At 37.4% G+C, this 16,813-nt stretch overlaps 1 protein-coding gene across 1 annotated transcript in view; it reads right to left on the bottom strand.

Annotated features, from left to right (window-relative positions):
- The window catches only part of LOC128510390 (Fc receptor-like protein 5), a 76,796-nt gene extending 61,111 nt beyond the window's left edge, over positions 1 to 15,685 (bottom strand). The window contains exons 1-2 of the mRNA XM_053482683.1: positions 15,511 to 15,685; positions 12,040 to 12,306 (exon numbers count right to left, since the gene is read on the bottom strand). Of these exons, the coding sequence (XP_053338658.1) occupies positions 12,040 to 12,306; positions 15,511 to 15,664 (421 nt within the window). The 5' untranslated portion in view covers positions 15,665 to 15,685. The remainder of the gene's footprint in view (positions 1 to 12,039; positions 12,307 to 15,510) is intronic.
- Positions 15,686 to 16,813: the final 1,128 nt, after the last annotated feature.

The following is a 16,813-nucleotide window of genomic DNA, read 5'->3' as shown; positions in this document are numbered from 1 at the left end:
TCTGCTTTGAATCCACATTAAGGCCCAATTTCCAGCTGAGAAAGCTGCCCAGCTGTCTGCCTTTGAGAGGGACTCCCGTCTGTGGCTGTGCCTAGTAGAGAGCTGGAAGGGGCCAGTGGCCAGGTCGGCAGGAAGAGTGCACATGAAGAAACAGGAGCCAGTCTGCCTGCCACCATCACTTGCCAGTCTGCGCCCGCAGGATTTCTATTGTGTTTTTATAGTGGATACTAAGTTTTGAACATAACTGTATAAAACATAGTCTAGCCATCACAATTTGGCCCTTGCAATAGTAGCTACAGTTACAATATCTTATTACAGGGCACTTGGAAGTGGGTAGGATATATTAGCCAGTGATCTTTTCTTCCTGAATTTTTTTTTCACTTTTTTTATACTACACCTCCAAATATGTAAAAAAAAAAAAAAAAAAAAAAAAAAAAAATATATATATATATATATATATATATATATATATATATATATATACAGACCCACTAATGTGGACCATTTGGTAAATCTAGCCACTTTAATCTATGTTCAGTTCTCGTAACTGCGATTACTGCCCCCTAGTGGCTGTATACTTTTATTTATATTTTATATATTAATAATTTTTTTTTAAATATTTTTATTTAAAGTAAAGTAAAAAAAAAACAGACACAAACAAACTTCCCAACATTGTTTGACTGATGGTACTTAGTTAGTGACCTAGTAACCTACTTTAAGGATCCATTCAATGATGAAAACTGTAGAAGAGCGTCTGCTAAATGTCCGAAAATAAAACTAACACCCAAAGTGTTAAACTACCACTATACAGTGTTTATATACAGTAGGTCCAATTGGACTGAAATTAACATGGAAGTGTTAGATCAACACGAGATTTATCTGTATGTAATAGGCAGTAACGCTGTGACAGTAAAAGAAAAGTGACATTTAGCAGGTCAGTCAGAAAATGGCAGAAATTTTAGTTTATTTCTGATCATTTAGACTCTGTTCAAGTGATTATGGGAGATATTTGTTTACTGCTGTCTTCTCATTTTTTCCGAAAACACAAAAAGAATGAAAAACAAGGAATGAAGTAAATCGAAATAATAAAATTATTATTATTATTATTATTATTATTTTGTTTCAGCCGCATTATGCAAGCATAAATTGATTATTTTAAGATTATAATTAATGATAGCACATAATTTTAGTTTATGCATTTCTATTTATATTCATATTTATGGGTATTTATAGGCAGTTCCATTAATTATTAAGTTTGAATTTACAGTCAAGCTACAGATCAATCAGTCAATTTGCATATGTTTTTATTTAAACTCTTAAGAAAATCTTTAAATAAGATTTAATGTTTTAAACACACAGAGATTTGGACAAACTTATGTGTATGGTGACACGTTTTTAAAAATCTCTACAGAAAACGTTGCGTATTTAGCATGGAAGAGACTTGAATGAACCCAAACCTATAAATTTAATATTTTATTTTTTTCCAAATTCATTATAAAAAATGCATTTTACAGATGTCTGAATTATTTCTTCGTGTATTTGATGTATGTATTATGCAATGTTCGGTAAAAATGTTTAATTAAATTTAATTAAATATGCATAAAATGCACAGTGTTGTAGTGGTTAGCACTGTCGCATTGCACCTCCAGGGTCTAGGTTTGATTCCCGGCCAAGCTCGATTCCCGTCTCTATGTGCATGGAGTTTGCATGTTATCCCTGTGCTTGGTGGTTTTCCTCCAGGTACTCCGGTTTCCTCCCACAGTCCAAAGATATGCAGGTTAGGCTAATTGCCTGTAGTGTGTGAATGGGTGTGTGAGTGTGTGTATGTGTGTGTGCCCTGCGATGGATTGAACCCTGTCCAGGATGAACCGCACCTCGTGCCTTAAGCCTCCTGCGATATGCTCCAGGTCACTGTGACCCTGAATACAGGATAAAGCAGTATAGAAGATGAGTGAGTAAGTGATCCATGAAAGACATGAGTGAACATTTTAAAACTTGTTTAATTTAGTCCCTTTCTAGCATGGCCAGCATTGATTTTTTAATCGCTTTTCTGTGGGCTTACACCTGATATTGGCACTCCATCCAGGGTGTACCCATCCTTGTGTACCCTAAGTGTCCTGAAAAAGCCTCCAACACCACTACGCCCCTAAACGATCTAATGAGGCTGAAAGTAAAAATAGGTATACAAGTACTGATGGCCAGATGAAGCCTCATGTGGGTGTTGAGGCTCCCAGCCAATAGTTTCAGCAACAGGGTCTTTCATGAAGCTTCATTTAAGGGCTTATTGTACTGCCATCTAGTGGACAGATTTTGTGTAGCAACTAGATCGTTACATTAGGTGCATTTCAAATGGCCTGAAGTACCCTGCGAAGTATACTACACAGCGTGTTCAGCCATGTTAAGTGTGATTCCAAACCTCAGGGAGCAAAAATGTTCAGTTTAAAGTGTAACGCTCAGGTTTTATCTTTAAGCTAGTTACACTAATACGGGTTCTAGAATCTAACTTCCGGTGTTGCGCAACGTAGCCAAACAAGGAAAGACGCGACACAACAGTTCCAAGCAAAACCCCAAAATGTGTTAAAGTGAAAAACCAAACAAACAAAGGTGCACCAAAAACCAATATTTACAAAATATATACAAATATAAATATGCGTGTGTGTGTGTGTGTGTGTGTGTGTGCGTGGCATGTGTGTGCGAGTGAATGAGATAAATGTCCAAAGTCCGGATTATTGAAAGCGGGTGTGCGTTGAGGGTGATGAGTCGGTCTCACCGGCAGTAATGGACACCTTAACGGGGCACAGCTGCTTTACCTCTATAAGCTTTCGCCATCTTTTTCCCCCCTATAAAAAGCCCTTTATGTGGCTGCGCTACAAAAAAGGGAACTGAAAACATTGTAGGGAACAAGTGAATGAAAGGAGTTCACTTCACCAGAAAAGGGAAGAAAAAAATTCCCATCAGTCATTGCGTCTCGCTGGAGCATGAAAGAAACGGAGAGGTCGAATTCTGAGAGGATTTCTATATATATAAAATGTATGTTAGTATACCAAATACGAGTACATGTTGTCGTTAGTTGATATAGATGTTTAACCTACTTATTCATTAAAATCCCGGGCATCATGAAACATCTATATATAGTATCATTATTATCGAGGACGACATCAGATTAAAAGGACACAAAAATTTCTATTTTAATTTAATCAAGACATTTTTAGTATTATATAGGCTAGTAATATATAAACAAATCTCTGTATATCTCTAATCAAGTATTATTTTTAATCAATAACGTATACACGTTTTAATAGTATGTTTTATAATGGTATCAGTTTTTCTTTCAGAAATATTCAATATTTAATGTCCGTAGCGTGAAATTTTCACATCAGCAGCGACAGGTATCTGAGGTGCTTCTGTTACCATGGTAACACACGGAGGAAGAGACGTTTGTGTTGGTGACTTTGCAGGGTGTTCTGAATAGTGGAGTTGCGTCAAGGGAAGTTCCCTTCAACGACATTTACTGCAAACAGAGCAGGGAGTAGGGAGCACCCTGTTAAGAACACTTCGGAATAGTACAATAGCCTACAAGTGTTGCCTTGTAGTAAGTTTCCCGTGTAATTCATTCATCAGAAATCATTTTTAATCTTTTGTCTATTTCTACTACTCAACTGTTTCTCAGATCTTCCACTTGGATTGCTTTTAATTCTGATTTTGAAATTGTTCTTATTTTTTTTAACCCTTTCCTCAGACAAAGCCCTGATACACAACAGTCAACCTTCTACAAGGGTGTGATGAATGTTTGTCTAAAAGCTTGGCCTTAAGTATCTTACCTGGGAGCTTCAAACAATCCAGGTTAATCAGCCTGGAGAATTCTGGGTAACGGAGTTCTCCTGAATGGCTTTTCTCACTCTGCACCACTGCTTCTCTCTGCTAGCTGCTGCTGGTGTATTTGCAGTCTCTTATAGTCCTTGATGGTACAGTACATATGCATTACACTATTTTACAGCCACATTTTTTCCCTTGAAAAAGCTATGAGATGTTCCTCACTGCAGAGACCTGCCAAAATTCTGTATTTTAACCTGATTATTTAATCCTTCTGCCAGGTTGGAAATGCACTTCTGGTGAAGTTATGTATCAGGGTTAAACAGGGAAACCTTGTGTGACACTTTATAAGATGCTTTGATTGTCTGAATCACTGAAACTGCTGTAAAATTAATTTTTCGTGTTGTATTTGGGACATTTTTAGTCCTGTACATCAGTGTACCAGTGTGTAGACATGCAGAGAGAATAAAAACACGTCTGTTTAAATTTACATTTATTGCTGGAATCTGGTATCTGTTTTTAATATCACAGTTTATTGATCCCATGTGAGAAAGTCCAGTGTTATAGCAGGGGGGGAGAGACTATATAAGACAATGTAAAGACAATATAGCAGGAGAAAGAGGTTTAAAACAGGAATTTAAAGCAATATAAATAATATGTTAACCAGGTTAAATAAATCAGTGAATTAATAATGATGGATTCATTGAATTTATCAAATCATTTCATCCAGAAATCCTCACACATCTTTTTTTAAAGTTTATACAGCTGAAATGTCAAAACTCGTCTGAAAAGTCGACTTCTGATAATTTAACTAGATCTGATCTCGCAGAGAAACAGAAGAAAACACAGCAATAGAAATACAGTAATGATAGAACTAAGATTGACACAATATTCAAATCTTAACTCCAGTAACACTCAGCTTTTTACCAACACCTCTGACTGTAGTCAGATCGACAGAAAACACAAAATACACTATAAAATATTATACTGTGCATTGTTATTGTGAAATAATTTAATTTACACCATACGCACTCTGTATATACTGTAGTATAACTACATGTTACTAGTGCGAGTCAAGCACAGAACAAACCTATTAATCTTTAGGTCAGAACAACAAGGGTTTATACCTGATGCTGAGCAAATCCCTGACACGCAGTAAAATGACAAATCAGCTTTTCCCCCTAATACAGACAAAGCCCCAAAGATACAAGAAAGATATTTTATTATATTTACAGTAAGTGCATCCTGTTTAATAAGAGAACTCTGCTCACTCCTCTATGACTGCATCCTCACTTTCCTCTTCATCAATGTGAGCTGTTAAAGACATTTTAAAAAGTCATTAGTTTCATTTTAAAGTTTGTTCCAGATTTATATGGCATTAAAGCAAGCAAGCTAGATTCTATCACATCCTAAACACAGCTTAAAAGGTGTGTGTTCTAATGCTTGTGACACCTGACATGCTTCAGGACAAGCAGGATTAGAAAATAAACCTAATTCAGTCATCTTCAGTAATGTAGATCAGAGATTCTTTATCAATTGGTTTAAACAATTTAACATGTATTCTTATGCTATTAAAATATAACCTCATGTTTCCTAATCCTAAATTATACAGGTCATCTCATCTTTGTTACTCTGGTGGATAAGTCAGTACATTTGCATATAAAATACTTTTTTTTTTTTTTTTTTTTACAGAATAATGCTTTCTGGAAGTGCCATTTAACAAAAAAGCCTCAGAAATCTCTCAAGTGTGAATTTACATTTAGGCATTTGGCAGACGCTCTTATCCAGAGCGACTTACATTTTTGTCTCAGTACACTCTAAAAAACGCTGGGTTGTTTTTTCTACCCAAGCGCTGGGTTTCCTCTGTTGGGTCATTTTTCTGGGTTATTTACAGAGAGTTGGGTAGTTTTTGTGTAACCCAGCTGCTGGGTTAAAGTTTGATTGGCTCCTCCCCCAAAGTTCACCGGTGGATTCAGCGGCTGTCAGTCAGAGCTTCGTGTCTCTCTTGAGCTCCCACACTGCTGATGACGGTTCATTTAAGGGAAAATGACGTTAAATACAAGGTCTGTATACACATGTTCACTCACCTAAGTCACATATGACTGAAAAATATTACTATATGTGAGATTTATTACTGTTACCGTGTTAAGGTTACACTTAAACTTTCAGGCTGGTCTGAGGTAAGATAATTTAGCTGACAATAGCTGCTATAGTTAGCCAAAGAACCCCACCTGTGTGTGAAAGAAACGGATAAGATGTCTGAGCTTTTTATCTTTCTCTGTAGAATGTTTGCAGGGTGACGAAACTGTAACTGTAGTATTAGCATGACACTAGCATTTAGTTAGGTTGCTAGCGTTAGCAACCACATTAACATTAGAACTTTATTATTCTTACTGTTTAAGACAATAAAATGCTGGGGTGTTACAAAACACTGACCCTCTCACAAATATACACACCTGCTAACCCTCCCGTTTTTCACTAGTTAGTAATTTACTCTGCGGTCAAAAGTCGCCCGCGTTTCTCCCGAGTTATAACAATATTTTACACCTTTCCCCCTTTGACAAGTAGTATGCAAATATGACTGCTGCATGTAAGCTAACCAGGTAGCCCTCTTTAACCAAAGTTGCTTGTGACTCAGGCCAAATTAACTATCAGTCAGCTGTACAGATAACTACTAGATGGAAGTATTAATATTTGGGTGATTGTAATGTGCCAGTATGACCCCAGCTATGACAATGCATTTCCTCGGTAATTAGCTTAAAATCAACACAGACCACAAGATCAACTAGTCTGACTAATATATATATATATATATATATATATATATATATATATATGAGCTTTATCCCAAAAGCCATGCTTATTTAGCTTATTTTATTTTTGGTAGTAGCTGTCTCCATGTTTTTGTTTCAGGTTACCTATACCCTAGATTTGTCATTTTTTTATTTAGTATAAATCCTATTACACATTAAATTAATAGTCTTATTCAGTTTAATTTTTGTTATTCAACAAATGTTTAACTTTCTTTCATTTTTTTCTAAGGTTGGCACCAACATGGTGGAATACCTCCAGCACGCTGAAGTGTCAAGGCCGTACCCCCACATGCTGCATTGGGAGAGTCAGGCATTCGTCATTCTGGTGGGACAGGCTCTGGAGCAATGCACACGACTTGGGGCGGTTGATGTGTGCTTCAAGGCATTTTATATTTTTTACATTAACTATTTAAAGTAGTGTGCTCCTGTATAGGACTTTTTGTAATGTTGCTATGAAATAGCAAGGCCTACTTAAAAAGTCATAGACAGTGTTTGTATGTTAAAATGAGACCAGGGCTGGATAGTTTTGTTCTGCAGAAAAGATATCTAATGTCACAAAGAGATCCTGCTCTGTAGAAGCTGCCTCAGCCTATTTGTGTTATTACTCCATTCTGCCCTTGTGAGTAATAGTATGTATGTAAAAAGTAATAGTAATGATGTCGCTGTTGATTATCTGTTCTTGTGCTTTTGAAAAATAAACGTTTTTTTTCTATGAACATTTAATAGGATGTTGTTTATTGCATATATGTATGGTTTGCAAAACATTTAAGTTTTTTTTTTTGTAATAAACCAGTATATCAAAGTAATTTAACTGTTTAATAGACGTGGGTAGTTTTTTTTTTTTTTTTTTACAGATTCACTGTAAAACATGAAAATAATAATAACCTATTTGTGAGGTAGAATTAACTAAACATTCCAGTTAAAATGAACCAACATCTGGGTAGAACATTTAACCAATTTATGTGGTAGAATTAACCCAGCATTATAGTTAAATATGACCCAGCATTTGGGTTAAATATTTAACCCATTTTGCTGGGTTAAAAAAATAACCCATTTTGCTGGGTAAAATTAACCCAGCATTTAGTTAGTCCAATAGTTACCCAGCAGCTGGGTTAAAAACAACCCAGATTGGGTTGTTTTTAACCCAGCATTTTTTAGGGTGTATCTATCTGAGCAGTTAAGGGTTAAGGGCCTTGCTCGAGGGCCCAACAGTGGCAACTTGGTGGTTGTGGGGTTTGAACCTGGGATCTTCCGAACCGCAGTCCAATGCCTTAACCACTGAGCCACCCATGGCCCAATTTCTGTGATGAGAATGCTCTTAACACATTAAACACAGTTATACTGCTCATGATGTGATGTGTATTAAAAGAGTTCTCACCTCCAGCTCTGTAACATTTCACCAGCAGAATGATGGTGACCAGCAGATACGGGAAGGCCGTCACTACACTACAGATCAGCATGAGCACTGAGAATGGAGCTTCTACACCTAATGAAGCTTCTACACCTGATGGACCTGAAACAGGTAGAATAATAATAGCATTGCTTCAATTCATGCCAAAGTGTATGGTCTAGCTCCATGTATAGTACTAATACAGAAATTAATTTTCATGTATTATGAATGCACAGATACACAAACAGCACATGCACGAATAATATACAGTACATGGACATAAACTAAGCACTATTAGTAACAATAAGTTTGTAAATGTATATAACTGATCAAATACAATTATGTTAAAATTTATATTTAAATAGTTTCTCACCTCTGACTGAGACCCAGCTTTTCGGTGACTCTCCTCTCTCTGGGTGTTTACAGTGGTAGAAACCTTCATCTGACTTGGAGACAGTTTGGATGATCATCTCTCCTGTAGTCTGTGTCTGGAGAACTGATCCATCTTTATAGAAATCAGCGAGGGGGTTTGAGGGCTTTGTGTTGCGATATAAACAGCGTAGAGTCAGAGGATGTCCCTCAGTCACAGGATGGACAGGACTCTCCAGGATCACATTACCACCTAGAACACAGGAAATCACGATTCTAATTTAATATGGCTTCAGACAGAAGATACAGATGATATGGGAATGATAGATAATATAATGAAAAAATTCTTTTATTTATCTGTATGTCAGTTTAAACCAACAAACCCTGAAGAGTCCTCAGATATATATATATTTTTTATTCAAGTCTGCTGTAAACTATACATCTAGCTTATTAAATATTGGTTTGTGTAAAATTTGTCTACTACTAGCGTACACCTTAAAGAAAGGGTAATTAATGACGGGCGGACGATTCTAATGCTCTTAAATGTAATTTACTTTTATGGAGCATATTGTTTTATACTTGGTGTCAGAGGTCAGAGCATGTGTCACATGTTCAATACCATGTGACCAATGACATTTAACTGGCTTGATAGATTTAAATGTTTTGACCAGAAAACTCCAAAGGTTTAGTTACAAGTAGAATTTACTACTTAAAATGGTGAGTTTTATTGGCAAATATGGGAGTATTTTAGCTACATACCACCAAATAAAGGTGGAGTAATGTATACATTTACAAAGTACAAGTGGAAATGACGTGAGTATTTTGTATAATATATTATATATTGCCATGAATAAAAAAATTTTTTGCATTTATGTACATTATGTAAACTATTCAGGGAGACAAGACAGTGTTTCAGTGAACGGCTTTAATTTCTGAAAACCAGTAGATGTCACTACGCTTCCTATAAAACCAGTGCGTCAGGGCTTTAAATCATTTGACACAAATAACAAATAACAAAAACATAACGCTTTATATGTCCATCACACCAGGAACTGGAAAATGGTTGTCTTTGTCTTACTTAACATTTTTTTTTCTCCAGGTGTAAACTTTAAATATTTTATAATTATTAATATATATATATATATATATATTTTTTTTTTTTTTACAATGGACACGATAAGTGAAGACTCACCATGCACTGTGATGTTGACAGGATTACTGTTTTCTCCAGATTCAGACTCACACCAGTAAACTCCAGTGTAGAATGTGTAGAGGGGGCTGAATTTACATGTAGATCCTGTAACTGATCCCCACTGTGTACAATCTAACACTCCCTCACTGTGTGTGTAATGTCTCACTGTCCATCCAGTAGAGTGTCTCTGGTCCTCACAGCTCAGTGAGAGAGAGTCACCAGTAAAGTGTTGAGTTCTGTTGGGATTGATGATCAGAGAGACTGGAGGAGATTCACCTTAAACATAGAAAAGGGTCACGTAAATAAAAAAGGAATAATTGTGCAACATAATGATGCCGAACACACGTCAACTGCTGTAAATTTGATGTTTATGGGGGGGGGGGGATTGAGAATGGTCGTATCCTGCATCAGACAAATAAGCAAATATACTTTTATTTTATTATATAAGTACATGTACCAGTATATTACTTGCAGAATTTACGAATCAATGAAATTCCTACGTCTACATTTCCATACTTTTTCTTACATCTGTATGTATCTAATACATGGAATTCAGGGAAAAATTATGACAATAAACCAATAAGAACACTTTTAAATATTTATATTTTACTGATTCATGCATAAATAGATAGATAGTTAGATGTTGCATTATTCTCATCTTTCACACTTTGTTATTCTATACTTAACACAATAATAAATATTCCTCACCAGTGATCCATAGTGTCTGTAGATTGCTGTACTGTGTGTGTAAGGCTGGTTCTCCTCTCTCTCCTCTACACACATAAACTCCTGTGTGATTAAGAGCAGCAGAACTAAGAGTGTAGGAGCCTCCAGATCCTCTGCTGCTGTCTGAGAGGAGCTCTTTTGTATAGATGATATTGTATTGATTGGGAACAACTGTGTACCAGCTGAATGTCCAGTTTGTAGAGGAGTCTGTAACCTCACAGTTTAGAGTCACTGAGTCTCCTTCAGTCAGCCAGCTCTGTGGAGATACACTCAGTACTGCAGGTCTCTCTGTTACACAACAAATACAAAATATTTTTTCTAGATTTATTCACTACATAATAATAAGCTTTTTTTAAATAAATGTCTAATCACACATTTTTACATTTCCCCAAAACTGTCACACACACACACACACACACACACACTATAGAGTCAGTGTAACTGTAATAAGTCAGCAGACAGAAAGAGTTTTACAATTTTATACAAAACTGTTTAACTAAAGACCAACAAAATATTGTGAAATTGTTATAAATACCACCTTTGAAAAAAATGCTCATAAAGTGTCCTATGGTGACTCTAACTGTAACATCGGTAACTCTAACACTAAATTAACAAGCCTGATTGATTAATTTTATTTAAATTATACTGTAAATAAATTTGTCGAAATCTCTTGTCAAAACATGTTTATTCAAAAAATCCAAGTGTTTATTAGTAAAACATTTTAGTATGACTTACAACTATTACAACGATTATATTAAATATAATTAAGTAAAAACATGGTGTAGGTTGTGTGTACTACAGTATTTTTTGTACATTTCTGCTTTACCCTTTTTGACTTTACATCACTTTTAGACTTTAGATTAGTTCACACAAGTCACCATAATATAAGTATTTTGAAAGTATTTTCATATACAGTATTAGTAGCTACGTATTATTCTATGTTCCATGTTACACTTGTCCCATATTGTACACTTCTGGTCTCAGATGTATTGGTTACTGTGCATTTGTTCTTTCTCTTGAAAAAAAAAGTTAATACTTTGTTTTATACTGCTATAAGAATAATATGGAGCCCTGTGTTGGTGTTCGTCAAAAATATCAGCACTTTGTGGACTGAATTTGATGACTTCCACAGGTATGGAACAGCAAACACTGAGTATATTTACCAGATATGTGAGGAAAAGAGAACCTGAACTTCTCAAGCTAAATGTGATATTTACCGTTTACAGTATGCTTCCTCTTACTGTTTCTGTGTTGCTTTTTGTGCTGAGTTCTATTTGATGGCATTCGGTCCAACATTAAAGTTTCTTATGTCCATATACGTGTCTCCCCATGAAAAGAATGGTGTAGAGTGAGCAAATAGTAAATTAGCTTTTTTTGGATGTCAGTATTTATCATCCAAACAGTGAGGTGCGGTTCACCCTGGACAGGGGGCCAATCCATTACAGGGAACACACACATACACACACTCACATACCACTACACCATCATACCACCGGGTAACAAGCTAATTTTATTTAAAAAAATAATAAATTTAAAAAGAAGATTTTTTTTTTATTTGTATTAATTCACAAGTTTCTGTACATTTTATTCTTATTTTATATTTTCTTCTGTACACTTTATAAATAGAATGAATTTTATTTTAATTTTATTGTTTATTGTAATTTAATTTTGGTCTGTTTGTTTGTTTGTTTGTTTGTTTGTCTAATGATCCTGATCTCCATCTGTTACAGACTCACCTGATACAGTCAGTGTAACAGCGTCACTGGTCTCTGAGTTCTGAGAGTTACTGTTCCGTCCTGTGCAGGTGTAGACACCACTGTCAGAGTCTCTAACAGATGAGATTGTGAACTCCTGATTCACATTGCCTCTGTAGCGTTTATCCTTATTCCAGCTGTATGTCCACTGAGTGTCTCCTCCTCCCTGTATGTCACATCTGACAGTAACTCTGTCCCCAATAAAAACATGTGTATCAGGTGTTATGGACACCACAGCTTTAGGCCTCTCTGTAAAAAAAGTTGGTGTTATTGATATTTATTAAAATGTATCTTACTATACCAAATATGAGTACACATTGTTGTTAGTTTATGATATGGATGTTTAATCTACTTAATAATTTAAAACTTGGGCATCATGGAACATCTGTTTTTATATTTAATAGACAGTAAGAAGCTTTCTATGAACGTCTAATTGCACAATTCCATGTGTTTTAAAAAGACCTCCACAATGACCTGTTACATAAGAGCATCACTGAAGAGTGTGAGTGTGAGCTTCCTCTCTGCTCCTGTTAAGGTGTAGTTACCTCTGACTTCCATATGAGTGTGGCTGTATTTAGTGAACTAGACCAAGGGTATTTGGTGTTTACACTGCATAAAAGGTTTAACTCAAACCTAAAATTATATATTTTTTTGATGCAGCATACTATAGTATGCACGGAGGTACAATACACGTGCCAAGCCTGATGGGCGCTGTTTTTCACGCTCTTCCACTTATTTATTACATATCGTCCCGGCTCGAAAAATAAGAAAGCGGACGCGTTATCCCGCTGTTTCCCGACGCTGGACCGAAAACCGGATCCGGAATCTATTTTGCCCTCGCCACTCGTGGTGGCTCTGATCATATGGGACATCGACTCTGCCCAGAATAAACAGTCTGCCCATTCATGTTGTCGACTACTACAGTATGCGCGGAGGTACCTCCCGAGGTCTTGGACAGTCCGCTCAGCCTGTCTATTAGACTCGGGGTGATAGCCCGACGTTAGGCTAACGGTGGTCCCCAATTTCTGGAAGAAAGCTTTTCAGACTTTAGCGATAAATTGGGGACCACGATCTGAAACAATGTCCTCTGGGATGCCGTAGTAGCGAAACACTGTTTTGAATAGGGTTTTTGCCACCTGGAGGGCGGTTCGGAGGGAGTGAAACGGAATGAACCGACAGCCTTTAGAGAAGCAATCTACTACTACTAGGACTGTCGGGCTATCACCCCGAGTCTAATAGACAGGCTGAGCGGACTGTCCAAGACCTCGGGAGGTACCTCCGCGCATACTGTAGTAGTCGACAACATGAATGGGCAGACTGTTTATTCTGGGCAGAGTATGCACAAAACTCACTACGGCACTCCTCAACCGGCTTAACGCCGTTTCAATGCGTGCTCGGACACCAACCACCGCTCTGTCCCTGGGATGCCACTCCCACCGATATCCCCATGGTGGATTAGTGGTTCAAAAAAGCGGAAAAAGTATCGGAGAATGCGCACACCAACATCTCCCAAGCAGTTCGTTGGTTCAAAAAATTCGCAGATAGACGGTCGAAGGAAAAGTCCTCCGCTCCAGGTAGGAGATCGAGTATGGCTCTCGACAAAGGATCTTTCCCTTAACCTCCCTTGTAGCAAGCTCTCTCCTAAATACATTGGGCCCTTTCCTATTGTCTCACAAGTAAACCCTGTCTCTTTTATGTTACACCTTCCCAATCATATGCGTGTTAACCCTGTCTTTCATATTTCTCTTTTCAGGCCAGTGATACGGGGGCCCCTGGATGGAGGCGTTGCAGAGCCTTCGCTCCCAGTAGTTGTTCAGTGTCCAACAACTACTGGACTCCCGAAGGAGATGAGGCTCCCTCCAATACTTAGTGGATTGGGAGGGGTCTGGGCCGGAGGAGCGCAGCTGGGTCCCGGCGAAAAACAAATTGAGTCAAGAGCTCATTTCTGATTTCCATCAAGCACGGCCGGATCGTCCAGCGCCACGACCCCCAGGCCGACTGAGCAGTGTCTGCAGGCGTAGGTGTTTACATTCTGGAGAACCTTCTTAAAGGTCAACGTCAAGGCTGAGAGAATATTAGCCACAATTAGCCTTGTTTGTTTCTAGGAAGATCTGAGTTATTTCTAGTTTACCTTTCGTGCGTGAACCCGCCTGCAGACCCAGCCTGATGAAACGACCAGCGTGTCGTTTATTTTCTTTTTCCTTTTTTCTTTTGAACTGAACAATCTATAAATTTGTGTAGACTACTTCACCCTGCATCTGTGTTCGCCTGTTCCATAATGCAAGGCATGACAATTTTATTTTTGCACCATGCAAAACAGGCTGAACAGAATACAATGAAAGTTTTTTCTGTCTTTTGTTAAATGTCTGACATAAATGAAATCAAAATGTTGAGTATAAGGACGTTATGAGCAGTTTTGTGCCAGATTACTTCATAGCAGCCAGAGCTTTTTTGGACGAATATACCGCTTTTATCAATGAAGTGGATGAGGCTATACACATCACTCAACAGAGCCAATCAACACGAGAATAAATACACAAAGTATGCGGAAGACACAGAAATGACTGTAAAGCATCTACAAACTGCCCAAATCCTCACCAAACACAAACATGCGACACAGCATGGCTTACTCCAAAGAAGAAAACAAAAATCTTCATACAGTAGATAAATGGACAGATCATTATCTGTTTATTCTTCCTGCAGGAAGTTTAACACCAGCTTGTCTAATATCTTCCCAAATCCTGGCACTTATTAATCCAGTGATAAAACACGAGTCTGAGGTGAGGGCATGTAAAATACCCAAACTGACAGCACATTAAAATATTAAGTAAAAGTGATCTTATGAACAGTTATGTGGCGGATTTATTTATCTAATTTAAAGAAGAAGTGTATTTGTCTGACGATAAAAGAAGTACAACTTGGTGTAAACAAGGCCTACTCAATCCTACAATATTTTATTTCTTTATATTAATAAGTTAAACAGAGAGTTCTGCCGAACAGAAAGACAGACAGACATGTACTTGGGCTTCAACCTAAAACAATAATAATAATAATATCACTGATTACATTAAAGATCATCAGCTTATTTTTTAGCTTTAACCTTTTAACTATTTCTACAAACCCTTTGCAAATTAAGACTATTTTTCAAATAAATCAGATAAAGGCAGATACAATACAACCTGTTATTTACTGCCTAATGTTCACTGTGTGATACTAATACACTCATCATTTACACTGCAAACGTGATATAAAACCCGTTATACACCTCCAAAAGACATAATTTCTTTAAAAAAAGAAATGAAGAAAATAATTAAAAATAAAAATTTTGCCCACAAAGGGAAGTTAAATTCAACATAGAAATGAGTCTCAGTTGCTGACAACCTTAAATCTGAATACTAACATCATAATAGTATCACATTATACAGAAAAAAAAATAAACTAAAACAGACTCACCTGATACAGTCAGTGTAACAGGAGCACTGATCTCTGAGCTCTGAGAGTTCTGTCTTTGTCCTCTGCAGGTGTAGACACCACTGTCAGAGTCTGTTACAGACTGGATTATGAGTTTATTCATTGTTCTGTATGTGTAGACTCGATCCGCTCCCATTGTGAGGGTGACATTATCTTTATACCAGCTGTATGTCCACCGAGTGTCTCTTCCTCCTCTCTGTATGTCACATGTGAGAGTAACACGCTCCCCAATGAACACATGCGTATAAGGTGTTATGGTCACCACAGCTTTAGGCCCTTCTGTAAAGCATAATAATAATAATAATAATAATAATAATAATAATTAATAAGGCAGCACAGTGGTGTAGTGGTTAGCACTGTTGCCTTGCACCCCAGGGTCCGGGTTTGATTCCTGACCAGGTTTAATTCCCGTCTCTGTGTGTATGGACTTTGCATGTTCTCCCTTGGCCTGGTAAGTTTCCTCCAGGTTCTGTCTCTCACACAGTCCAAAGACATAGAGATTAGATTGACTGGCATTCCTCAATTGCCCATAGTGCATGAATGAGTGTGTGTATGGATTGGCACCCTGTCTAGGGTGTACCCTGCCTCGTGCCCTAAGTCTCCTGGGATAGGCTCCAGGCCCCTGTGATTATTTAATACACAATTTATTGAATAAGCAGTGTAACAAACATCACTGAAGTGTGAGATGTGTGAGCCTCCTCTCTCTGGTTCTCTACAGGTGTAGTTACCTGTGTGTCACTGCTGATTCTCTACAGCTGTTCACTGACAGGAGTGTGTGCAGCATCTTTATACCAGCTGGACTGAAAGTTATTGATAAAACTAACATGGGATAAAATATTTATAATCTCCAGTCACATGAGCCTAACTATACATTTAAGGTACCTAGTATATATATATATTATATATTATTTAAAATAAATGAACAGTCTGTGCGCCATATGACTTTACAACAATTTAGAATCTCAGATATACTGGAACACGTCTCGGGTTACTTTGCTGTAACCCTGTTCCCTGAAAAGGCGGGAACGAGATGCTGCGTGAAAACGCTATGGGAAACATCTTGTCATGTTGCCGGTTGTGAAGCATGTGTGTATCAAACACGCCAAATTTTGGCTTATATAACCTCGGTCGGGTGACGTCATCTAATGAGACGCACCTGCAGGTTATAAATAGGAGTGAACCGGAAACATTCCTCAGATTGATTTGTCTGAACGGACGTCCGGTCACGTAGGCAGTGCGGCATTGGGACGCAGCATCTCGTTCCCGCCTTTTCAGGGAACAGGGT

Source organism: Clarias gariepinus, chromosome 1 (genome assembly GCF_024256425.1).
Source record: "Clarias gariepinus isolate MV-2021 ecotype Netherlands chromosome 1, CGAR_prim_01v2, whole genome shotgun sequence".
Taxonomy (NCBI): Eukaryota; Metazoa; Chordata; class Actinopteri; order Siluriformes; family Clariidae; genus Clarias; species Clarias gariepinus.
The sequence above is the reverse complement of the archived record's forward strand: the minus strand, read 5'-3'. Positions and strand labels throughout refer to the sequence as shown.